Below are 26,017 nucleotides of genomic sequence, written 5' to 3'. Positions count from 1 at the left end.
TCTGATGGCAATACTAGTTTTACTGTTTCTAGTCTTACCATCACTTTCAATTGGCATAAGACTTGTCTGGGCAGGATGCGTGACAATAAAGACACAAGTGCATCTCACATAACAGAAGTAACCCTGTTCAGGGATTTTGGCCTTACAGTTCTGCAAAGTGTTTTTTCTTTCCCTCAAAAGCTTATCTTTTAGATCTTCAATAAACATCAGATGAGCTGTGTCTATATTTACCTGCCTGCAGGGCCTGCCTCAAGTGACCCGCTCCCTCATCCCTTCCTCTTTAACAGTACAAAAGAGTCGAGTCATTGTTAACCCTGAATAATCCATTTGCTTCTAATAATCTTTTATAGTTGTTTTTATATGTGGAACATGCAGGGAAAGAAAGCTTCAGTAAAAGTTGCAGCTTGGGTAAATCAGCATAAATCCCCATGGTAAATTATTCTACGAACCTAACCTGCTCTGAGAAATTTTCTAGGAATGGCGACACTATTTTCTGGAAAACTAATTGTCAGTGGAACCTAGCCTGTAGATTAATCAGCAGAAAGAAATCTGCATACTGACCAATCAATTCTCCAGAAAACAGCATCACCATTTCAGGAAAATCTCTCAGACCTCTGCAGGGAGACTAGAAGGATCTGAAGATTTTTAGTAGCATCTGAACTGGTCGTTTCCCTGATCAGCATTGGTAATGTTTCAAACATATTAGAGATTCTCTGCTGGGAATTACAGTTTATATAAGCAAGGCATACCATCACAGAACACACACCAAGAATTCCTTTTTAAAGAATAAAATTATTGATTCACTTTGATCTGTTGACAACCAAAGTGATTTCCATGTCTCCTTTATTAGGCTGTAGGGGAGTAAGTTTTAATCCACTGCAAATGGATCCAATTTAAATAAACAGCAACACCGAGAGCACACTGAGAGATAAAATCATTAACTTAAATGAAAATGTTGATTTTAATGCTATTTTCGCTAAATAACCAGATTAATGATTTTCTGCATTATTGACTGTGCCCTTTTGGCAACAGTGTTGCATTTTCCAGTTATCTTTTTTATGTTCTTTATAGATCCTATACAATTTTATCATCATGTCATAATGTCTGTGACGAGAATAGGTGTCATTCATAGGGATCATTTAGTGTGGAATAAAAGTCACATGATCCATGAAACGCCCCTCTTAGAAAGGCCAGATGCTGCTAAAACCATCCATTTCATGTGGGTTACCTTACTGAGTTAACTTAACCAGCTCGTGGAAGTTTGCTATTGGTGTAAACCCCACAAGTGGAAAATTCCTATTGGTGGAACATCGCTAAGAAGAGCCATTAGTTCTAGGATCTGTTTAACTCTGACTATTTAAGTCCCTGCTCTTCTCCCTTGGCTTGTACTGCAAGGCGTCTTAAAGTAAGTTTAAAATATATACATATATATATATTAATATAATTTTGGCTGTGTCTGTACCTGTTCTTCTGTTTAAACACTTGCTGTTTCACCCATGGGGCAGTACAATATGACATCATCCCCACCCATGTCGGTAACAAACTGATAGATTCTCAGATGCACGCAAGTAAGGGAACAGTCTCTTCAAGAATTGAAGAATTTTGAAGCTTGTCTACTACCAGATGGGGCATGCTAAATCTGAATATAGCATTGGTTTATGTATCTCAGTAACATTGCCATACAAACTCCGTATTTGTCCTGTTTATTTAGGTAAAGCATTCGTGAGTGTTGGGAGTAAAGTTCTTCGTTTGCGAACACCTCATCGTCTTAATTTACGCTGGTGAATCCAGCGTCATTCTGTGGAAATATGATACTGAGATTCTGCACCAGAACTGTGGTAAGAAATATCCTTTCATTTACTATACTTGGTAATAATCTAACTTTTTGGATGTTACACTTGGACGGCAGAACGGATCCATAACTGATCGCATTTTAGATCATAAAGCCAGATCGGTTCAGTCCCTGATCCAATTTGGCTCGATCATTTCCCAGCTCATCACATCTGGATCTGTATTCCTTATTTAAAATGTCTCATCTTCCAAAAATATACTGAAATACCCAAAATGAAAGGTTAGTTAAATGTGAAACGTTGGCTGTGAGGAAGCCATCATCAATCAGTAAAGGCTGATATTAGATCAACAAACATAACGAATGGTCATAAACCTTAGCAAAGAGTTTTTATTATTATTATTAAATAAAAAGGGCAGATCCACTCTTGAGTCTGTTACTATATGGGTGACTAATATCAGAGGTCCATCAGTAAACTGTCTGATTTGTACCAGAATCATTTTCACTTTGTCACATATGTTTTGTCTCTCTCAGGTTACAGATGAATAATTAGATTTAAAATCATAATAAAAGTGCTCATTTGAAGTACGCAAAAGCTGGAGACAATCCCAGCTGTACTTTTCTGCATAAGTAATAAATGGGTACAGGCCACCAGTCTGTCACAAACTGACAGCCATTCCAACCTATGACCAATTTAGAATCTCCAGTTAACCTAACCTTACCAACTGCATGTCTTTGGGATGTGGGAGGAAGCCACAGTACCCAAAGAAATCCCATGCAGACATGAGGAGAACATGCTAACTCCACACAGAAAGCCCCTAGCTCAGGGGTCTGCAACCTTTTACACCCAAAGAGCCATTTGGGTGTAAAATTAATTGGCCTACCTGGGGTTGAAAGTCTCGATAAATGCACGGCGTTTCGGCGGGTACACCGGCTTCCGCGAGTGTGACGCTTATTTTGAACGATGAAAAAATAATAGAATATAATTTTATTTTTATATTTCAATATCACAATAATCTTCCAATTTAGAACTACAAGTTAAAAAAAAAGAACTAAACACAAATAAAATACACTTCAGCTAAATACTAATTTATTTTTCCAAACCACGCGGAGCCGCAGTATAAGGACTAAAGAGCCGCATGCGGCTCTGGAGCCGCAGGTTGCCGACCCCTGCCCTAGCTAGATGTTGGATTTAAACCCAGAACCTTATCGCTATAAATGGTAAATGGACTGATTCTTATATAGCACTTTTCTGTTCTACTTCAGCACTCAAAGTGCTTTATACAACATCACCCATTTGCACCCATTCCAACAGTGCTTTTTTTTCCCCCCTAAATTAAAATATACACCAAAGTGCTTTGTATCCAACATTCGCACACATTTATACTCATCATTTCTTCTTCAAATTAATGACTAATCAAATTAAATTAAAGTCTTGTCTCTTTTCCCCATTGGATATGAATATTGTATCAGTACCTCAGCAAATGAATAATCAATCATGTGTTTCATCATACTTTATCTACTCTTTGGAGATTAAGGAAGTTAGATGTTTTAGATCATTTATGCAGAAAAGTACAAAACTTTAAAGTGTTAAAGTGTCACGGTTTGGCTGGAAAACCATGGGGGGTGTGGGGAAGGAGGACCCAGGCGCGGTGCTCTATGTACAAGCAGTGCGTTTATTTACAATGAAAACTGTACACACAATAATACATCCCCGCGTGCTCCCGACTTCCACTCCGTGTCTTCTCCCAGTGTTTGTGCTCGTGTGTCCGTTCCCTCGTGCCAGTGCACTCTGTGTCTGCTGCCCTCTAGTTCCAGCAATCCTCCTGGGAAAAACAGAGGCAGCCGTTAGTACCCTCAACTACACAGGTAGGCTCACACAAACAGACCAGCTGGCGAACTGACAGGAAGTCTCACGAAATGATCCCACGTCAGTGGGAGCTCCAAGCAGGGCCGTGCAGAGAGGTTTAAAGGGGCGGGTGCTCAAAGTTAAAAAGGGGCACATCGAACCAGGCTGAATAACAACAACACACATTCATCAAGAATCTAATATGGGAAGGGCAGGGCTGTGTTGATCTGAGACTGTAGACATTAAAAAGTCCATAGGAGAGATGGTAGCTGATTAAACAAGTGTCATGAGATAATAACAAAATGCAAAGATTGGTGACAGCGCTTGGAACCATAAGGCAACAAAAAACTGTGAGAAATAATGTAGGCTCTGCCTGTGAATCACTCTTTGCTTCTCTTCTTCCTTCCATCATTTCATATATCACTCTCCACTTGCTGTCTATCTGAGAACAAGGCACAACTTGCTATTGCAATAAACTATAATCTAATTATCCACACCTAACAACTCTTGCACTTAATCTATAATAAAATGATGACAGAAAAATGTTATAGCACTGCCTTTAGTAGCCTCACACAGCTCCTACTGTTTCCTCCTCATGTCCTTACCAGGCATGTCTGTACAATGTTATATCATGAGTAATATTTTTTTTAAATCCATCTAAATAAAACACACATATGCACGCACACACAGTGACATTTTAGACCTTCAGAATACTATGGGCATCACTGTGCTGATCCAGAATCCTTACATTATTATTTATTACTAGAGCTGCAATAATAAAGCAATGAGGAGGGGGAAGTAATAAACATGAAATAATGTATTTATGATGATTCCATTTGTTTCACTATCCACTCTGTGCAGGAGCAAAGCTTATGACATTTTTAACCTGTAGAGATACAATAATTTTACTGCTGTAAAATCCAAATTTTGTCTTATTTAAAATATAAGTCTAATATAATCTGCTTCTTAATGTATGTTCTTTAAAATACAGTGTGTGTTTTTTAATATATTATAATTATAATAATGCATAATTATGTGGACATGCATATTAGATCGTTTTTTAGTGAAATATAATCTCCCCAGAAAGGCAGGAAAAGCCCGGAAACTTACTTTAAAACTAAATATGTTCCCTAAAACGGTGACAGAGCTACAGACCCATGACAGCCTTACACAGTAGCCAGCAGCTATGACCAGCACTACTTGTGCAGTTAATAAAAGGACAGGTAATGTTTGTCGCGCTGTTGCAAACACAGCACGCTCGTTTCAGTTCGTCAGTTGCAACAAGACAGCTTACCAACGTGTACATAATAAGCTAATACTCCTGTGTGCTATACACTACAGTGTACGCTGTACACCTACTTACTGGTTTTGTCGCATCAGTCTGTGTCTCTGAGTTAACTTGTGTTTCTCCTACAGCTCGCAAAAAATGCGCGTGCTCTTTGTGAGCTCGTAACTAGCGCGTTCTGCCGTCAAGGGCGATCATTGGTTAAATGTGATCATGTGACTGATGCAAGCCAGATCCTTTTATTTAGCAAAACTGTGATTAATATTTAAATATTATTGTTGAGGGGCACAGACAGGACTCCGCACGCACACACACATTAAAAAAAAAAAAAAAAAGAATTTTAAAAAAGTTGCCTCAACAAAAGGGCACTTTGGGCACCCATCAGGAAAGGGGCGGGTGCTCAAGCCCCTCTAGCCCCCCCCCCCCCCCCCCCCCCCCCTCTGCACGTGCCTGGCTCCAAGACTCTCTTAAGTAGCTCCCCCGACGAGGCCTGATCAGCAGCAGGTGTGTGGCTTCGGGTGTGGCCAGTCCGCCAGCAGGACCACACCCACCAGGCCTGAAGGCGCCCGCAGAAACACATACACACACATACAAGCAGGGAGAACGAGGGACAGCAATACAAAATATATATTATGTTAGTCCATAACTGCTCAGGGATCCTGGGTCGCTCAGACCCAGGACCCTGACATAAAGTTTTTCTTTCTTTCTCAGCACTCTCACTTAATGCTAGCATAATGCTTTTACTGTCCTTTTTTTTTTCTTTTCTTTTTTTTTTTAAGTCTTAGTTTTATTTCAATCCATATATTGTTTCACTGGCTGTTGACCAGCCAGACTGTTCTCTTATTACTCATATTGTTCTTCACCTCAGTAGTTCTTGTAATTATCAGGTAAAGATGGGCATGGTGAAACCCTGTGCCTTAGTCAGTTCCTGCCATTTGATGAAGCCTGTATCAAGGACTTGGGTTAATGGCAGATGCCTGACCTACCAACACGCCCTGCCAACTCAGCCAGTGCCCACACTTCAGCATACCTGTGAGCGCTACCTCATACTCCTGGAGCCCTTTGTGGAGGTGGATGAGCTGAAGAGAACAAAACAGCTGGTTCAAGAATTCCTGAAACCAGGAGGCGTTGGAGAAAAACTGCAGAAAGGCCTAGAAAAGAAGGCTCTCAATACTGACAACTGGGTAAGCCTAACAGCAGCACTGAAGGGGAGCTTATAGGTGCGATTGTTATGAAAGCTCACAGGGAGCTCTGAGCCTCGTATTCCTTTAGCTTTAAGTAGTGACTTAATTAATTTATCCAAGTCTCCAAAACTTGACTTGTTTTTTTTTTTTTTTTTAAATTTGATCATTGTTAACAAGCTTTCAAGCTGGTAAAATTAAACTCTTACTGAAAAAGCCCTTACCTGGTCCTATCTTAGCTAAATGTACACAAATTCCTAACCTTTTTCATTTAATAATTCTCAGTTCTTATCAAGATTGCAGAGGAGTGATAAACTATGTTTTCATTGGTTCTCACAATGAACTCGTCTTTGTGTTTGTCTTACTAGACCTGAGTGCAACATTAAAGAACGCTGACCATAGCATTTTACTAGAGAGAGCAGAAGCCTTCATTGGTATTAAAAGAAATGTAATGCACTGATTTAAATGTATTTATATGATAAATTCAAATTTGTTCATAAATTAGGAGTCCTCCTTGCACTCACATACTTAGAAGTTCTACAGGGCTTTGTAGTGAAACTAATACTTAATGTTATAGATGTTTCAATTTGGTAATATTGGAAAACGCAACATATTTTTATTGCTATGCAGATGGTGCCCAGCTATATTGATCCATGAAGCCAGATAGCACAAATAAAAAAGCTTTTCTATTTCTAAATTCTATTTCTTAGGCCAAGCCTAAAAGCTAAAGAAAAAATGGTGTCTAATTAGATACTCACTCTGGATGGCTTTATCCTTCAGAAAGACTGTGTTCCACTGAATTCCCAGCAAACATTTTTCCCCCCATATTTTTGAAATTAAACGCACTAAAGTTATTTACATTTATATGCCTTTAAATTCTGTCCCATTTGTTACACAGTGGACCACTGTGACTGTTATGGTACCTGGGTCGTTGACCCAGTGGTTTCAGTTTTGTACTTTTTTATTGGTGTTCTTATCTTAGTTTGTTTTTGTGAAGGTTTAGGTTTTGCATTTCTAATTTTTCCCCAGTTCTTCTTGATGTTTGATTATGTAGTTCTCAGGTGTGGGTTTCCATGCTCCCTCTATTCTGTGTCCAGTCAGTGTCTGTGTCTGCCCTGTTCCCACATCTCTGTTACAGTGCCTACTTGTGAGTCTGTGTCTATAAGTTCAGTCTGTTTCCTGTTTTATTTTGAAGGTCCATGTCTTATGTTAATGTATCTGGTTTTGCTTCCCTTGTTTCGTTAGGCCTGATTTGCCCCAGCTGTGTTTCCCTCCTGTTATTCATTCCCTGATTTCTCCCTCTGTGTATTTAAGCCCTGTGTTTCTGTGTCTGTGTCGTGATCTATCCTTATCTAGGTGTGTGTTCTCTCTGCTTAGGTTTACCTTGGCGTCTCAGTTTTGTTACTTTTTGGAGTTCAGCATTAAATGGTAAATGGCCTGTATTTGTATAGCGCTTTAATAGTCCCTAAGGACCTCAAAGCACTTTACACATTCAGTCATCCACCCATTCACACACTGGTGACAGCCACAGCTGCCCTGGGGCACACTGACATTAAAGCTGTATTTAAGTTCACACTTTGTCTCTGACTGTCTGCACTTTGGGTCCTTTTCCTGCCTGCACACAGCTTTCACATAACAGTCACTCTGTCTCCTGTCTGTTAGTCAACCTGGCTATATACATTTAAGTACCTCAAGTTGTATGCTCAAAATTCACAATACTCACTATAGAACCTTTTTTTTTTTTTTTTTTTTTTAAATTATGACTTGATGTCAGTGATATAGATCTTCATAAATTGCAGCATAAATAGATCAACAGATACACTAGTTGAGTACTACCAAGTTCTCAATAAAAGTGCAGATGTTATCAACTACATTTAACTTATTGTTGCACAAACACAATCCTGAATTTTCTGGATGGACTGTAATACATTCTTGCACTTATCTGTGCTTAGTTAACAGACTATATGGTGCAGACTGACTATCTTGACAACCGTCTGCCTGTGGTGGCTTATTCAAATATCAGTGCTTGCTGTCCCCGAATGGACTTCAGGGATAAGCAGGGACAAATAAGGTGAACTATATAACTGTATACTGCATTGTGAAGGGGGGTGGAGGGGACAATAGATTCTGAAGGTCTGAATCTTGGCCGTTTCTGATTGCTATATTATGGACGTTGTATTATGTCAATGCCATGCAAATGTTTAACTAAATAATCATGTTCTCTGCCTAGGTGTGCTGCCAAAGTGATAAGAGCTATTTTGGACTTCAAGACTATGATTGACAAGTGAGTATTATCAGCTCAAGTTAAAAAAAAAAAAATGTAAAAGCTTACAAAGTGGCAGGTATAGAGAGTTATTATTTAAAATTCTATATTCTGTGATTACCTACTGTCAAGAGAATGGTGCTAACGGGATCTGGGTTTACTGTATCACTACAGTATAGTCATTTGGGTTTCCAACCTCCAACCAGGACTGATAACATTTGAAATGTCCATTGTTTTCCTTGTGTGGGGAAATGCACATTACATGGTCAAAACTTCTTCTTTTTTTCTTAGCTTAGCTACCTTGCTATTAATTCCTGATCACATTTTAATTTGTTTTCTCAAAGTTGGTGTGAAATATCAAAAGCTGTGGAAAGCAAACTTGCAAACAAAACAAAACACATACACCATGCTAATGTACTTGTACTTGCACTTGTTATTTGAAATGGCTTTGAGGGTTGTGGATATATATCTAAGTCTGTCGGGAGGGAAATGGGTAATTGTGAGTTCCAGGTATACCATAAACACATCATGTGATCATACCCTGGAAGTTTCAGGTCATTGCAGTATAAAATTGTTGGCATTTCCCTTATAAGGCTGATACTGATTTTCACTGTTTAGTATTATTCCCACACATAAAAATAAGTCCTTGTTTCTTATGTGGCTGAGGTTTAACTTTAATCAAAGTGCCATAGCTTCAGACATGAACAGTAAGAAATTGTTGACACAGGTATCATGTTTAACAGTGAGACAGTACCAGTTGATTACCTGGGAAGAAAACCCCTGTGTATGAACCAGTATTCCCAATTGCTATCATCATGCCGTATTCCGGGCCTGGAGACGGACTCTGTTGTGTTCCATGGCAAGACTTCTTACCCTTCCAGATACATTACATTGGCATATAACAGTCAGGTGAGGAGCACATCATCACACACTTGTCTGACATTCTGGAACTGTATTCATCAGTTTACAAAGAATGGTGTTATAATGCATCTTAGTAGAAAAAGTGAAGTTGAAGATCAAATTATCAAGCAGTTTAAAAGGTGTAGAATGCACAGTTTTCACTGTGCTAACTGCAATTGCATCTTCCACAATCCACAAATCATACTTCTCCAATATTGTTGAGATTCAGCCCTCAACATAAACGGTAATATGTATATCACAGGCACTAGAGACAAGGATTTTCAGGAACTCTGCCAATTCATTTATATTATAAATCATTTTATGGGGGGAGTCAATTCTGGGTGTGCGGTAGGAACATCAATCCACAGTGTGCACCAGTGTTCACATTCGCACAAAAACTGCCACAGGCTCCTGGTAAGAGCATTATACTATGAACAAGTGGAGAATTTTTTTTTTTTTTTTTTTTGTATTTACAACAGTAATAAAGCACAAAATTACAAATAAAGTTGGGTTAAAAACAAAAACATTAGACTGACATCATGTAGATGAGAAGTTCAAATTGCTTTAATAAATATATGTACACTATAAATCTAAGAAAAACAGCTGCATGCAGGTATAAACAAAGTGTTTGGGATCTTATGCCTGACATGTGTGTTCACCTGTCACAGAATGAGGCGTTATTATACAGCTTTACAGAAATCGATAGGAAAAAATTCCTGAAGAATCCTTTATGGCAGCGAGGCTGAATCCATCAGAGGGTGAAGGAGCTCTGCTGCCTCAGAAGTGTGGACTTGAGTGGGAGTAATGTCCATGATGTAGAGCAGTTTGTCTGTACCTCATTTCTGACCAATGATGCTTCCAGCCTTGAGGATCAGTTTGATCCTGCTGGCATCTCTGGCACTGATGCTGCAGATCAAAATGCTGCAAAGCAAAAGCCCCAGACTGCATGGGATGGTGATCATGGCAAAAGGTTTCTTTGCTCACACTGGTAATAAGTGTAAATAAAAATTAAACTCTGTGCTAAATGGATCTATGTCAGATGATGCACATCCAAATTTCTGAAGGAATGTTTTACAACCAGTTTATTCTCTTATGGTGGGCAAGTTCACTCTCTCATACACTCCCTTCCAATAAGGAGCCTTGCTTTTGTGTGTGTCCTTGCTTCAGTTCTTTATGGTGGACGTCTACAATAGTGATGGGACTCCTTTGACTGTGCACCAGCTTTGTGTTCAGCTGGAGAGAATATGCAGCTCTTCGCTGGAGACCAGCACAGAGCCTGTTGGCATCCTCACCTCCTTAAATCGTGACTCCTGGAGCAAATGCTATGACAGATTGATCCAAAGTGAGCACAATTATGCTTTTGTACAGTTGTAAAGAAGCTAATGTATATGTAAGGGGGATTAACTGGGAAACACTGTAATGCAAGCGCTAAACTGATGTTAAAACTAAACGACGTAATACTTGATCATAAGAGGCCAGGTAAAATTGGAATTTCTCCATGTAAGAAAGTTATATTAAGTAGTCAGTGAAAACCAAACTGCTTTATTGAATCTCTGGAAAAACCCTGTTCATCTCATAGCATAGCTTTATTTTATTTTTTTTCATTAAAAAATAAGGTAGAAAAGAGCATGTGGAATAAGAGTTGCCACTATGAGTGTTCATTAATTTGACGAAGGGTGATGTTTTCATAATAAGGGTATAATGGGCACCAGTGGATTACACTAAACTGAGCTCAGTAAACTCTGTCCTGTTTTTCTGAGTGTTTACAGCCAAACCTCACACATTGCCGTTCTGTAATAATACTAGGAATTTATTGAAACAGAGCAGAACTGGACTTAACGGAGCATAGGAATGTTTATATAAATTGGCCAAAATGCAGCTGGTAATGGGACTGAGCTACTACTAAACAGTATGTTGTGTTAGTCATATGCACAGTATTCCCACTCTTATGCTTTCCTCCTTAGACATTTGAGATCATTTATTCCACCAACTGTTTTTGTATTGTTACAATTGATTTCAAGGTGTAATGCAAAGAGTAGAGGGGATGTTTTTAACCTACTTTGAACACTAAAAAGTAATTTGGCAGACGTGGGGAAAATTGGACAGAGGCAGGAAAATCAACCTCATCCTCCCCAGCAAATAGAGTTTCACACACTGCAAAAAAAAACCCCAAAGTGATGCATGCATTTATTAAACTGGCATTGTAACACTATCTTGTCACACAGACTGCTTAAGATCTGATGGTTAATGCAAACAAATGGCATATAAGTGACCCCATACAATCAACTGACTCAATCTTTTATTTATTTTATCGTAGTTTTATCACCATCTTGACACACCCAAAGTCCGTTTGAAGATGCGAGTGGTCCTTGCGGTCTGGTCTTTGTAATCAAAACGACTGTTTTAGAGGAAAAGGGATCAAAAGTTTATTCCATATGGTTGTAATTCTTTTGGTCACTCAGTTGTCTTGGTATTAAATACTAGTGAATAAAAGTAAAATTAGCATTATCACAGGGGAAATGGAGGTGATAATCTGGGTGACAGACACCAAGAATCCCCTGAAAATCAGAAGTGCTGGGACAGGGGGACAGAGACAAGATGACAGTGCATTTGAGAGGACCCTTGTATTAAAATGGCGTTTCCCTATATGGACAACATAATAAAGCTCTGGCTAATTCAGTTTCTATTGACTATCATATACTGCAACATTTGGTCAACAATGAATTATTATTATTATTATTATCAATGGTAATATACAAGTTATGTATTAACTTCTAAACGTGTAAGTAGGTATAAGTATTTGTCTGAATAAAGACTGAATATGAATGGGTATCATGTATGCTTTGTTTGTTGCATTTGTGTCCAGATAAGCCCAACAAAGAAGCGCTGTCAGCTATCCAGAGGAGCATCTGTGTAGTATGTCTGGATAAAGCCATGCCTCAAGTGCCTGATGACATGTACTCCAGAGGTAATGTCCTCCAGGTAGTGCATGGAGGAGGCAGCCAGTGGAACAGTGCCAACCGCTGGTTTGATAAATCAGTACAGGTGATTTGAATCATAGTAGACAAACTTCATTTGTGTAAAAAATGGTTTGCTCTTTAAGGTGTTTTAAAAAAAAAAAAAAAAAAAAAAAATACAAATAAAATAAAAAAATTCTAGCATCACTTATAAAGTATTTTAAAAATGCATATATAATTGGATACAAAATCACAGAAGTGAGTACAAAGAATATTCTAACAAATCATAAATTTTAACTTTAAAACTTTAGGTGCAACTAGGTTGAACGGTTAGTTGGTTTGTTGTTGTAATTGTCCTAAGTGCCGCATTCAGTACTGTGGACAATGATGTATTATTACAGTGACTAGAGCATGCAATAGGTATCTAATAGACTTGTAGTCAAGACCGCCTAAACCAAGACAACACCAAGACCGGAGGGTATCGAGACCAAGACAAAGTTGAGACGAGACCAAGGCCGAGACGAAAGTCTTTGAACTACAGCCAGATGCTGCTTCGTTTACGGGTGTCAGGCATATTTATGTGTTTTTGCGATGCACTCTCACAGCCCTCCTCACCGCTGTCTACTGTCTCACTCACTTATTGAGAGGACAGACACACGCTCCACTTGACTGTCGCGTCTCTCACCCTCTCTGTTTTTCACATAATGATATTATCCTATATGCTCGCATGTGATTGGCCACAATATGGAGGGATTGAAGCATAGCTGAGCCACTGTGTGAGAGCTGAGCAGCGAAAGGAAATTAAGTGAGGAGCTGGTACTCGTTCAGTGGGAGTCGACTCTTCTGATTCACTACAAAGCACGGCTCTTAGAGCTGATGTTTTTGCGCATGACCTGAACGTTACGTTGTGTGTCATGGATACTGTTGACTCGGAATCTCCCGACCACTATGTCGATCTGAGACAGCAAGACCGAGGGATCTGAGTTCCACAAGGTTCTGTGCTAGGACCAGTTCTGTTTACATTCTACAGGCTTCTCTTGGGTAGTTTCATTACAAGGCATAGCATACATTTTCACTACTATACAGATGACACACAACAATTAAAGTGCAGGAATGTCTTAAAGGCCTTGATGACCTCTAATTTCCTTCCTGGTCCAGATTAAACCAAGGTTATTGTACTCTGTCCCAAAAAATCTTAGCAATATGGTATTTAACTCTATTACACTCAAAGTTCTTACCTTGACTCCAGTAATACTGTGAGGAATCTTGGAGACCTTGTAAACCAGGATATGTCCTTTGGTGTGCATGTTAAACGAATATGTAGAACTGATTTTCTTCCATTTGCATAAGCATAAAATGAGAAATATCCTGTCTCATAGTAATGCAGAAAAACTAATTCCTGCATTTATTACTTCTAGGTGGAACTACTGTAATTATTAGTTCTTCTTCTTTGAGCAGATTTCTCCTATACTGACTTCTCTTCATTGGCTCCCTGTTAAATCCACAATCTAATTTAAAATACTTTCACAACATACAAGGTCCTGAATAAACACTCCATCTTACTAAGACTTTACAGTACCATATGACCCAATTGGAACATGTGATTGTTAGTCTTTTCTCTGTATTATTGTAGGTTCTTTACATTAAAATATAAAGCAACTTGGGGCAACTGCTATGATTTGGCCTTATATAATGTATTGAATTAAAATATATTCTTGCGTCACAATTTGCAGACAGTCTAAAGATCTACGGAGCAAAACTAAAACTGAAGCACAATGTCTTAATTACTGAAAGATATAGACTAATCCAGCTTGAAACGTAATGCTAATGGCTGTTTTGCCTTCTTTGTTTCAGTTCATTATTGGAGAAGATGGGGGACTTGGTAACAATGTCTCGCATAGTTGTGCAGATGGTACAATTGGTATGGCCTTGACTGATTATGTTTCAGCATCCATGTAAGTATACATTTAAAATGCAGTGTTCTATAGTTTAGTTTTGTTGTTTGGTCTGTTAACAAAAGTCTACTTGACTTCTAAAAATACATTATTCTTCCCCTAACACAGAAAAGTGTATTTCTTTTCCATTAAATTTATAAGACACAAGGATAGACTGATCCTTGTGCTTGGGGCTTGGACATGGAGGCAACAGCCTAAGGAGAGAACTTTCAGTGAAAGCTCATTTCCACTGCTTGTAAAGGCAAACTCATTCTTTCCGCCAATTCATTGACCATAAGTGAGCATGGGGACATAGCTTGACCAACTAAATCAACAGCTTCCCTTTTACCCTCAGCTAACTTCACCACAATGTAGTGGTACAACATCCACATCATTACAGAGCCGGCAAAAGTCCCATGAACAGCTCACTCCTGAACAGGATATTGAGATGAGTTCTACTGGAGGTAGAAATTAAAGATCTCCTGGACCAGGGGGGCTTCTCCCAGATCATCCCAGTGGACCTTTACACATTTAGGCATGCCAACCCTGTTCAGCATCCTCCCCACCACCTCATCAACTCACCACAAGGTGATGCTTAGTTGACCGCTCAGCCCGAGTGTCCAGACCATACAGCCACAGACAGGGCTGGACTGGGACAAAAAATCAGCCCGGGTATTTTGACTAGAGACCGGCCCACCAGGTATTATAGGAAAAACCATAAAGCCTTTGAATGAAAACAAACGTCGTTGTGACAGTGATGTACACTGTCTTGTTGGTACATATGTATCAATCTAATAAACTTAAACCTACACCATCCTCCCTATTCTGGTATTCTAAACAGTACTTAGCCGAAACCCAAAGACTGCTTGGTTGAGTTAACTTCCTGAACTATCTACAACATATGGTGGAAACCTGAAATTAAGACAGAGAAGACTAGAGGTAAGACATGACCATTACTGAATATTAAAAATAATAAATGACAGATTTAGTGATATTTTCATAAACTATTTATTTACCACATCAATAAACAGCATGGCAGGGCAAAATTTTTTTTTCTAACATGGCAACCTTTTAAAAGTGAAAGGAGACAGAAAGACAGGTGAGAAAGAATAAAACTTAACTGACTTTTTGATGGCATTTTACACAAAGTACTAGTACAGTATCTAGAAAATGTGGGAAAATACTGGCATCATGTACAGTACTTTCTTCTGAAGAAATTATGTTGGGACCCTGAAAAAAAACTTACTATGTACAATAATGGATTTCTATAAATTTGACATCAGATGAAAACTTTGGTTGTAAGATTCGGATAATTATTTGTTAAAAGCTAGAAATTTTAAATGAGAATAAGAAAGAAAAGTATTTCTTTGTGCCCCCCTTTCCCTGTTAATGCCCTACCTGGCCCCATGGCAAAACTTTGCTAGACCCGCCCCTGCACAGTTACCAGCTGTCAGCTACATAGAAAAGGATCCTGGTGTTATTTGTCTCTCAGAAACAGTTCATAGCTTTCCCTCAACCCATTCATCTCACCTAAAAGGTAAACCTGTTTCTCCATCACCTGTTCAGCTCTGATGATTCAGTAAGGACATCTCCTGGTTTCATCTTCATGTTTCCCTCTCACCAGATAACCAAACGATATCATGACCAGCACTTTTTACAGCTGTGGCTCCACAAACATCGGCTGATACTAGAAATTAAAAATAAATAAATTCTAACAACAGCTGATCAAGTTTAAAGGTGCTTCTGCTGTTTAACGCGACCTCCGCTAGTTTCCTCTTTCTGGCGCAAAGCGGGAGATAAACAAGCAAGAGAGACGGGACTTGCGGCAGAAACGCCGATCAGCTGATCATTGATCAGATTCGTGATTGAAGTAGCAGCAGGAGGTGGGGGGGGGGGGGAATGAGAGAAGAAGAGGCAGCTGACAGCGTAAAGATGCAGAATAACTCCAGCTTTTTGTCCCTTTTTTTTTTTTTTTTTTTTTTAAATTGTAGCTGAAGTACGGGACAAATCGCGTTTATTTTCAGCTCAATACGAAACGCGTAATATTAACTCTGAATACCAGAGGATTCAGTTTTTTACTGGACGGTAGGCAACTCTACTAACTAACCATATGAATAAAATAAAGTTCACCAGTAACATCATAGCACCCACCCAACTGTATAGAAAGTCCATCATGCTAGCTAGTACACAGTACCAGTTATTGTAACTGACTGTAAAAAGATAGCAGAACGAAAATAAACTCCACCTAAACTTGGTTTATATCTGACCCAGATAGACTGCAGGTCATAACTTCTTACCTGAAGCTCATTTCACCTGACAGTCGGACCGGCGGCCGCCTTGGGTCTCTCCACCTCCGCCTCCCCTTTCCCCCATCCACCTGCTGGCCTCCATCACTTGCTAATTTTACTGAATCTGTGAAAGCTCCACCATAGCCACTACCAAACAATTGAGTTATTTTTACACGTCTGCCAGCATCTGTCCAATCCGCCACTTTTCATCACCCTGCGATGTCTTGGTGCCACATTTTCTCATGAAGACCCTTATGTTTGAACATGTTATGGACAGACTGATCTTAATCTGAGTGTGGTCAGATTCAGATCAGGCAGGCCATTCCTCTAATCACACCCCTCCAGGTCTTGCTGTCATTGCCCACATGATTATTGAAGTCTCCCCATAGGACAAAGTTGCTTGGTGGTGTACTCTCTAGCACCCCACCCAACAACTTCGACAATGCTGGCTACTCTGAACTGTCTTTTGGCACATAAGGACAGACAACAGTCAGGACTTGTTTTCTGGCCCAGAAGTGCAGGGAAGCAACAATCTATGAAACCCATGCCAAAGGATGGATTCACCAGCTACTTCAGTCTGCATGTCAAATTATCCTTGGGGAAGATATGTAACTCCATGTACAACTATTGGAATTTGATTGTGTGCACAAATTTTAGACAAAAAGCTTAGGCGTTGTCAATTTGTGGAACCAGAACCTCAATCCAAGAAGGCTTGCCCAGTTTTGAATGCCACTTTCCGGAAGCTCTTCTACCACCCACTCCTGTTCTGGCAGCTCCCCTCTAGATCACTGCTCTTGGACTATGACTGGGTTTAGTTTTGTAGCCTAGACATTAAGCCCTAGGGATCTGTTACTTTAAAAATGGTGGTGTAACCTGTTAGAGCTATTTATACTAATGTGGATTAATACTCAGGTTTTTATCTTTAATGTTTAACAAAGGGTTTAAAAAAAGTGTTCTTGGGGATGGGATCTCTTTCAATGCTGGCATTCTTGACATTATAAAAAAGTGTCTTTGGAGATGCTTGAGGCTTTGAGTGCTCAGGGTAACAAAGCGCTATGAAAGTAAAAGTTCAGTTACTGTGGTTTCAATCTGGAGTTGCCCAATCTAGAGACAGCACTAACTCCAGCTTTCCCACCAGAGAGGTGACATTCAATGTGCCAATAGCCAACTTAAAGAGCCTGCCAGGGCCTGTGCCTCTGACTGCCACCCAAAACACACTCGAATGCTTCCTGTGGGTGAAAAGCCCATCTGTGACTTCATACCTTTTTTTTTTTTTCCTTAAGCTTTCAACACACTTGCAAAAAGTCTCTTGATAGAAATGTCCATTGACATAAGAGATTATTTTACCCATGCTGGCTTTTTTCTGCCCCTCAGTAGCATTCCCTGTTTGTCATTTGTATTTTTTTTTCTCCTTTTTGGAAACAGCAGGAAACTAGAGATCATAGAGTCTCCCACAGTGCCTTTGCCCACACCTCAGAAACTACACTTCAACATCACAGCTGACATCAAAAAAGCAATTGAGGAGGCCAAACAAAGCATTGATAAGTGAGTACAAAAGCTACTGCTCAAGTTTTAGTTGCATAGCCCCACTGAAAACAAAAATCCATCCCCAGAGGAAAAACCCAAATAAACATGACTAAGGGTGTTTTCACACCTATAGTTCATTTAGTTCAAATCAGTAAATGAGTTTGTAAACTCTTGTGGTTTGGGTTGTTTTCATACAGAGAATAATCAAAGTATACTTCAAGCGCAGCAAAATGCGTCATGTTCAGTCTGCTCATTGGCCAGATGTGTCTGGGGCAGAAGCAACAAAAGTAAACATCAGAAGAAGGTGCTGTAATCCTGGACTATTGGGGAACAGAGAATTTCCATTCATTTCACAGCTAGTTGTAAGCCCCTGCAGACCTTTGCACATCCATAGTACTTTGCTACAATGAGAATGCAAATTGTATGTTGCTATGGGAAGTTTTTAGCTCAAACTTGAAATGTACACCTTTTATAGTTAGTTTAGATTGGTCGGATCACGCTCATACCATAAGTACCGCTCTGGAGTTCATTTGGAACCGTACAGAGGCCACCTCCTCTCAGTGCGGTTGTTTTGATCCACACCAGAGTGTGATCAAATGTTCACACAGGCACAAATGAGTTTGATTTTAAATGGACTAAACAGACTAAATTTTGCTTCAAAGTAACCATCAATGGAGCACAACTTTAAAACTAAAAGGTTTATAAATGAGCCCCCAGCTATAGACAGAGGCTCATTGAAATGGAAAACCCTGTGTGGGCCATAATGTCATGAAGCCTCTGAGGAGGAAGAAAATAACCCCAGGTTTCCTGTTCTGCTAGACCTCCGTGCAGCATTCGATATTACTGTAATATTTTATTACAGAGTTGAGCATGCCGTAGGAATTAAAGATGATGCACTGCAGTGGTTAGAACCATATCTGATGTCCATGTAAATGTGGAGTCTTCCTTACACACTAAGGTTAATTTATGGTGTTCCAGAGAAATCTGTTCTGGGACCGCTTCTGTTTCACATTATACATGCTGTCCTTAGGCAGTGACATAAAAAAAACCCGGCATATTAGCTTATCTTTAGCTCTCTGTTAAATCCAGTATCCAAGTTAAAATCCTGCTCTGCACATACGTCTTGAATATTCAGGCTCCATCTTATCTTAATGACCTTATGGTACTGTATCACCCCATTAGCACTTGCTACTCTCAGAGTGCAGACTTACTCGTTTTCTAGGATATTTAAAAGTAGAATGTGAGGCAGAGCCTTCAGCTCTCATGCCCCCTTTCTGTGGAACCAGCTTCCAGTTTGTATTCGGGAGACAGAAACCATCTTTACTTTTAAGATTAAGATTAGGCTTAAAGCTTTCCTGTTTGATAAAGCATACAGGTAGGGCTATATCAGGTGACCCTGAATCTTTTAGTTACACTGAAATAGGTGTAGGTTGCTGGGGCTTCCCATGATGCACTGACGTGAGTAAGGAAGACACTTTTCAGTCTGCATTTGATCATTAGTTACTGTTTTATACATTGTGTGTTGTCCTGCCTCCCTTCATTGGTGCCACCTCTCCCAGTGACCTGATTTTGAAGAGAGAAATTGCAGTGCAAAACTCCATAGTTCATTACCTCCATTCTCCATACTTAACAAGGCATATATACATATTTTAATAGCAATACTTATAACAGGAGCATGCAATACACAAACACATCTGTTATCCTATCCTCTTCACAACAGAATCGTCCAAGACCTGGATTTCAGTATTCTCTCATTCAACCGCTATGGGAAAAACTTTCTAAAAGCAAACAAGATGAGCCCTGATGCTTTCATACAGATGGCTATACAGCTGGCCTACTACAGGTGAGTAATTTAAACCTTATGGAGATGTTTCTGTAGGCTGACTTTTTCTTTACCAAGTCTGTTCCATCTTACCTTTACCAAGGTAAGATGGAACAGACAATCCTAAACTCATTAACCGTAACAACCTGGGTTCACACTTCATTCTTTGAAAACACAAAATGCTGTAGTCACAGATTTAACAATTTTTTTTCCTGCATAGACCTAATTGAGAGTAAAGCTTATTTAACATTAACATAAAATGTTGATCCTTATCAAAAGCACATGTATTTCTTTGTTAATCTAATTACTAAGCAGGCTATAAAGTTTAGGCATATAGATTGTTGCCAGCTGACCCTTCTGAAGGGCCTGACACAAGATTTTCATTACAACTGTTAAGCTGTAATGAAGTCATTTGTATGAGACTGATGATGGTTGCAACTCTCAATTTAGAGAAGGTTTGGGCTGCACCAACAAAATGTTGAAGTTTTAAACTTGTCTGTTTATTAACCATGCATTGTAAAGATAAAGAATAAAAAATATTCTAGTGTGACTAGAACATAGCTTTGACTTGCACATCATTGACTTCTCTTATATTTTGTTTTTACATAGTATCCCAACATTTTTGGAATTGGGGTTTCATTTTGGAACAAAGGTTGTTTAAAATATTTTTCTCCAATCTCTTGGCAGGGTGCACCGGCAGCACTGTGCATCTTATGAAGCTGCCTCAATGCGACTGTTCAGGCAGGGACGTGTAGGTGAAATCCCCTCAACTTCAAGTGCCTCAGTTGCCTTTGTCATGGCTTTTAATGACCCAAACAAGAAGGTATGGGGAGGTTGGGGAGGGTGTGTGTGCAGGTATTTCACTCTAGGATTGTGGGTAGAGTTATTTTTCTTTGACACTGAATATAAAACTCAGTGCCACAGAAAATGATGTCAGAGTTCACAATACATCTGGTGTGGATGATTGCATTATGACTAATCAAATCAATCCCCATGAAGAATCTGAATGGGATTTTTTACCTGCAGAACACTCTGTTCTGTTGCCTACTTTTCTTTGGTGTCACTTCAGTATTTGAAGTAAGCTGACAGTTTCACTTATTTGCATGTTGCTGCTACGTAATGCTTTAAATTACAAAGTTCTGTCATAAACACTACCTTGTTACAAGTGATGAATTGTAACTTGTAATCTTGTTGTACAGAACACAGAGAAAGTGGATCTTTTGAGGAAAGCTATAGAAGTGCACAACTGGAACACTAGCATGGTGAGTTTTAATGACAAAACTGCTCAGTGCTTCAGTTTAGTGGCAGTCTGTTCCTGTTAAATGGGACAACAAAATGTTAACATTAACAGACACCACACTACAGTAAAAATCAGCTTGCAAACTTTGCACCTCTAAATCCAGGCTGGGTAAACACAACACCACTAACAAGCTCTGTATTTACATATCTTTCAGCTGTATTTAAAAATAACATCATTGTTGAGAGTGGTGGAAGTCACACTGTTAGTCTGTATGAGCAGCTGTGTAGACTACAGAATGAGCTGCGCTGTTCCTATTGGCTGTTCCCATCACTCAGATCCTTTCCTGAAAGGGGCAGTGCAGCAGCCAGGTTGATTTAAAGCGACAGACACTGAAACAGATGATTGTTGCAGACATGGTACAAAAAAGGCTGCCTGATATTTCTGGAAAACCTCAAATATGCTATAAATGTAAATTATGGGGACATGTGACACTCACATTAATATGACATCAATTGACTATGTATACGTTAGCATATGCTGCTTCCGGTGCGGAAACTCCTGTGGGGAGCTTTGTTTCCGGTGTCCTATTCGTGCCTGGTTTACAGTCCAAAACAAGATAAGCAAATGAATGAATCAAGCGGAGATTTACATTTCTATAGATGTCTTGGGCATTTACCCAATATATCTGTAAATGATGTTCATCGACTTGTCGATATTTTTTCCCCACGCCTCAGAGCAAAAGAGAAAATGGATTCAAATGTTATATTTCTCAGCTGTCCCTCGTTTATCGCGGGTGTTATGTTCTAAAAATAACCAGTGATAGGTGAAATCAAGTAGCCAATTTTATTTTTTGACGGTGCAAAACGTTTTGTGGACATCATGGACATACAGCACTGCACTTCAGAGTCATACTGCTAGCGATCGATGCAGTGATTCTGTACTGTACAGGAGAGACGTCACGGAGGAGATCGTCTGCAGCGATCAGGACGCAGGACACAATGTGACGTAAAAAAAATAAGCATGCAAACTTGCACTAAAAAATCTGCGAAACAGCGAGGTGAAAGGTGAACCGCGTTATTAGTGAGGGACCGCTGTAATTTTGAAGGTAAGTCACAACATACCCTTCGTAAATACTAATGTATAGAAACCCTTACCAGCAATCATTCATTTTTTGTGTGGCTTTTTTCACGGTTTGTTAACATGCTGTGTAGGTGTGTATTTGACTAGCTGATATCAACATAATGGGGGAAACATCTGGTTTGACTATTCTTCACCTGTAGTTTGAATGCTGAACATTTGCCTGTTTAAATCATAAGACCAGTCACTATACAGAGATGTGCTTCTGAATGTGGACGATGTGTCTTCTGCTGCAGTGATGCAGTTCTGCTTGTGTTGAGTGATGTAAACAACTGATCGATATAAACTCTTTAAACGTCAAAATTGATCATTAGATTTTTTATGACATGACGGTGGTGAGTGTTCCCACCTTCTGCTCTTTGTAACTTAACGCGATCTTTCCGTTTTCGAGTTTTGGACATGATTTTGGAGTATATCTTCGCAGTAGCGATTGACCGCAAAGTAAAGCTACTGGAAATGTACAACCCCACATCCGGTCTCAAACAAGGAAGTTAGCATTTTCTCGTGCACAGGGTCAATTGGCAATGAATAGAAGTGTAAAGTTTAAGACTCCTGTAAAGGTACTGAACTCTACTCCACACTGATGCCAACAAGGTAATAAATGCAGGAAAGAACAGCAAAGATGGGGGAAGAGAGGACATACTGTCATACTGATAGGCAGCAACAACTGCTCTTCTAAAATTATTTGATGGCCTTTCTCTTTAGCGCTGAATGCTCCAAGAGCAGAAAACTGTCATTTTAAAAAATACAACACCTTAAAAATCCCCACACTGCTTCTTTGTTTTGGCTTAGTTTTTCTGTAGTTTATCAGAGATTGTATTTACCTAACAATCTAGAATTATGACTAGATTGAAGTCTTCTCTATACAGCCGTGGTAAAAACAAAGGATGGGTAACCTAAATAAATGGAGACTGTATAATTACAGAAAGCCTACGTTATCCCTTGTGTATCTGTAAGTCTGCTCGCATCTACTTGAATCTGAGACCAGATGACCTTTTTCTTCAAAATGAAGCTTTTCATCGAAATGTGCCACCTGCACTTGGGCCTAGGCAATGGACTTCAAAGAGGTATATCAGGAATGACTACTTAGCTCTACATGTCCATGTTAGTATAATCTAGGCTTAAGAAGATGACCATAGGATATAAAACTATGGGGTACAAAAAAACCCCATGCAAACATGGATAAAAGAATCACACTTTTTTTGTTGCTGTTGTGCTGAGACTGTCTGAAAAATGCTGTGTAAGCACTCTACAGGTCATGTTTAGTCCTGTGCAAACATTGTGAGTTGTCTTCTTTGTAACAGGAAATTAGTGGACAGATAGTCTTTGGGCACTTCCTGGGTCTACAGCACCAAGCAACTGAGAAAAATATTCCCATGCCGGACATCTTCACAGACGCCTCCTTTGATAAAGTTTTTGACTATCGACTTGCTACAAGTCAGGTGAGGAGCACAGCTGAAATTGAGCTGACAAAGTCTTAATAGTATTATAATACTAGAGACATAATCAAACTTCTGTCTGCTGCAAAAATAGTTAATGTTTCTCCAATTGGTATCTTTCCAAACTGATGAGGAAGGGACTCATTTATATTCTTTTGTTTAAATATTATTTTTGTTTTCAGCCTCAACTGATAGTTATGATGAACACAACACATCTATTAAGATCAAGGACACCCTTAGGCTATATGACATGGTATTAGCTGTGTTGCTAATGAGGTTTCAATCATTCTCACAGAAGTGCATATCAAACAACTATATGGTTTAACACAATAATTAACCACTATGTCAAACTTTGTTCTACTTCACAAGGTGCCGTCCAAATCTGGTTGTCTTCCATGTGCTTGTCCTTATCAACATAAAATGTATGATATATGCTATACTCTTATGAAGGATGACATGACTTTTGTGGTGTCAGCCTTCAAAACAAACACAGAAAATAATTCAGAAGAGCTGAAAAAAGCTGTGGAGGATGCACTGCTGGACATGAGGACCATACTGTGAAAACAAAGACGTCAATAAAGTGGTGGCTTTTCACTTTTGTTGAATGAGAATGTGACTAAGAGGCTTTGCTGTTGTAATTGTATTAAAATATAGTTTCATTCCACAATTCTGTGTTTATCCAGACTTGTTGTTAGCACTTGTTGCCAAGTTTGGGACCCACTGTGTATGGACCATTCCAAAAGCAAAAATGAAGGCGGTAGTCATTTGCACTTTTGCAGACAACTGAAAGAATAAAACACTTTTTTAAAAATGGACATTTGCTGAACACCCTTTGCATTTTTATTTAAAAACATTCTCCCTTTCATTAGCACACTAGTCTACTGGTCAGAGCTTTTGGTCTACATTTAAAACAAAATAAAAAAAATAAATAAACTGCATGCCTAAATAAAATGTTATTAGGATTACCACAGAGAGATGCTAAAGTTTAAAAGTAAACCAAGAAGGTTGCTGCTGATTCAAACAACCACATTTAAGAAGCAAGGGTTTAAAACAGGAGAGCCAACACGTGTTTGTTTTGGGTGGTTGGCTTGGAAGCTACTTTTAAAATGACCAGGGTGGTGGGGTGGATTGTTCATTCCATTCCTCCTTGCACGTAGAAGCAGATACTGATCCTGCTGATCGGTTAAGGACCTAAGGCCCTGCCCAGCTCTCCTAGAGTTAACTGCCTGTCTCCTGGAATCTTCTCCAGAAGTGCTAGGAGACCCTGCAAACCCTGCTGGCAATGGTGAATGCTGATTTACCATCCTTGTGGAATTGGACTACCTGTGCAACCTCAGTAGGATCCAAATATAGCAAAGTAGTGGAGGAAAACAGTTGAAGATGAGGGGAAAAATCTTGTTGGCCTCCACCTTCTGCGGAATAGCAATGGGTGACAAATCTGACATTCATATTATAATAATGGGCTGCACATCACTGGAAATTAGCTGTCTTTCTGAAAGCATTTTAAGTTTAAGAAAGATTCCTCCACCATCTTCAGTGCCAACACAATGCAAATCACCTACCTAAACTTTACTCCCGCAGAGGTAAATCATCTTGTTAATAGCCTTAACATCCTCACCATGTACAAACCTGGATACTGTGGTTTCTCTAGAACAGAAAGGAACCTGGACAGTAAATGGCACACTCATTTAGAAGATCTTTATTTGGCCTGGAATAATAATTTGATCAGAAAGTATGAAAGCCCTCTTTAAAGCTAGTACATCTTACTGTTTGTCACTGATGAAGAAAATGGGGAGAACCCCAGGCTTTTCAGCATTTTAACCAGGCTAAGTCTGAGCTGTGAGCCAAGTATTCCTTTAATCGTAACTAGCATTGTATTTCTTTGCAAATAAAGATTTATCTAAAAATATTTGCAATAATCCCACAGATGTGTCATTAAATGAAAAATAATAAAAAATAAAATTTAAAAAATGCTTGAAATACTGTAATAGTGTGGAAAAAGAACTTTAGAATTTAAGAAGGTCAGGAATGATCTGTTTATGGCCTCTGACGGAGTGCTTGTCCTGCTAGACCTAAGTGGAGCATTTGATACTACGGTCCATAATATTTTATACAGTATTGAAGGAACTGCACTGCAGTGGTTTGGATCATTTGTATTTTACAGGTTCACATTTATGCATGTAAATGGGGAGTTCTGCTGAAATGCAAAAATCAATAATGGAGTTTCACAGGGTTCCATACTTGGACCTATACTTTTTACATTTTACTGCTTGCCTTAGGCAAAAACATGTTTCTACAGCAATAAATTAAACTTCAAATCTGAGTACCGCACTGGCACCAGGCAAACCTCCACCGGCCCCACTCCAGCTAAATAGGTGAAAATAGATTTAAGAGCAACAGGACTTG

At 39.2% G+C, this 26,017-nt stretch overlaps 1 protein-coding gene across 3 annotated transcripts; it reads left to right on the top strand.

Annotated features, from left to right (window-relative positions):
• Positions 1-1,233: 1,233 nt before the first annotated feature.
• On the top strand, positions 1,234-24,420 carry LOC102799143 (carnitine O-acetyltransferase-like). 3 transcript variants are annotated; one of them, XM_087843975.1, is made up of 15 exons: positions 1,234-1,405; positions 1,712-1,838; positions 5,811-6,107; positions 8,057-8,175; positions 8,335-8,388; positions 9,111-9,276; positions 10,435-10,609; positions 12,134-12,312; positions 14,079-14,179; positions 17,875-17,991; positions 19,694-19,816; positions 20,483-20,618; positions 20,995-21,057; positions 23,477-23,614; positions 23,981-24,420. In XM_087843975.1, the coding sequence occupies exons 2-15, from the start codon at positions 1,809-1,811 to the stop codon at positions 24,170-24,172; spliced, it is 1,890 nt and encodes a 629-aa protein (XP_087700101.1). In that variant the 5' UTR covers positions 1,234-1,405; positions 1,712-1,808; the 3' UTR covers positions 24,173-24,420. The 3 variants fall into 3 exon arrangements, with proteins under 3 accessions (XP_087700101.1, XP_087700099.1, XP_087700100.1); XM_087843973.1 differs by having other exon boundaries at positions 17,872-17,991; XM_087843974.1 differs by lacking the exon at positions 1,234-1,405 and adding an exon at positions 1,494-1,568 and having other exon boundaries at positions 17,872-17,991.
• The last annotated feature ends 1,597 nt before the right edge of the window (positions 24,421-26,017 follow it).

The sequence above is a fragment of the Neolamprologus brichardi genome, chromosome 7 (genome assembly GCF_056152115.1).
Source record: "Neolamprologus brichardi isolate AB-2024 chromosome 7, ASM5615211v1, whole genome shotgun sequence".
NCBI lineage: Eukaryota > Metazoa > Chordata > Actinopteri > Cichliformes > Cichlidae > Neolamprologus > Neolamprologus brichardi.
This window is presented reverse-complemented; position numbering and strand designations above follow the sequence as displayed.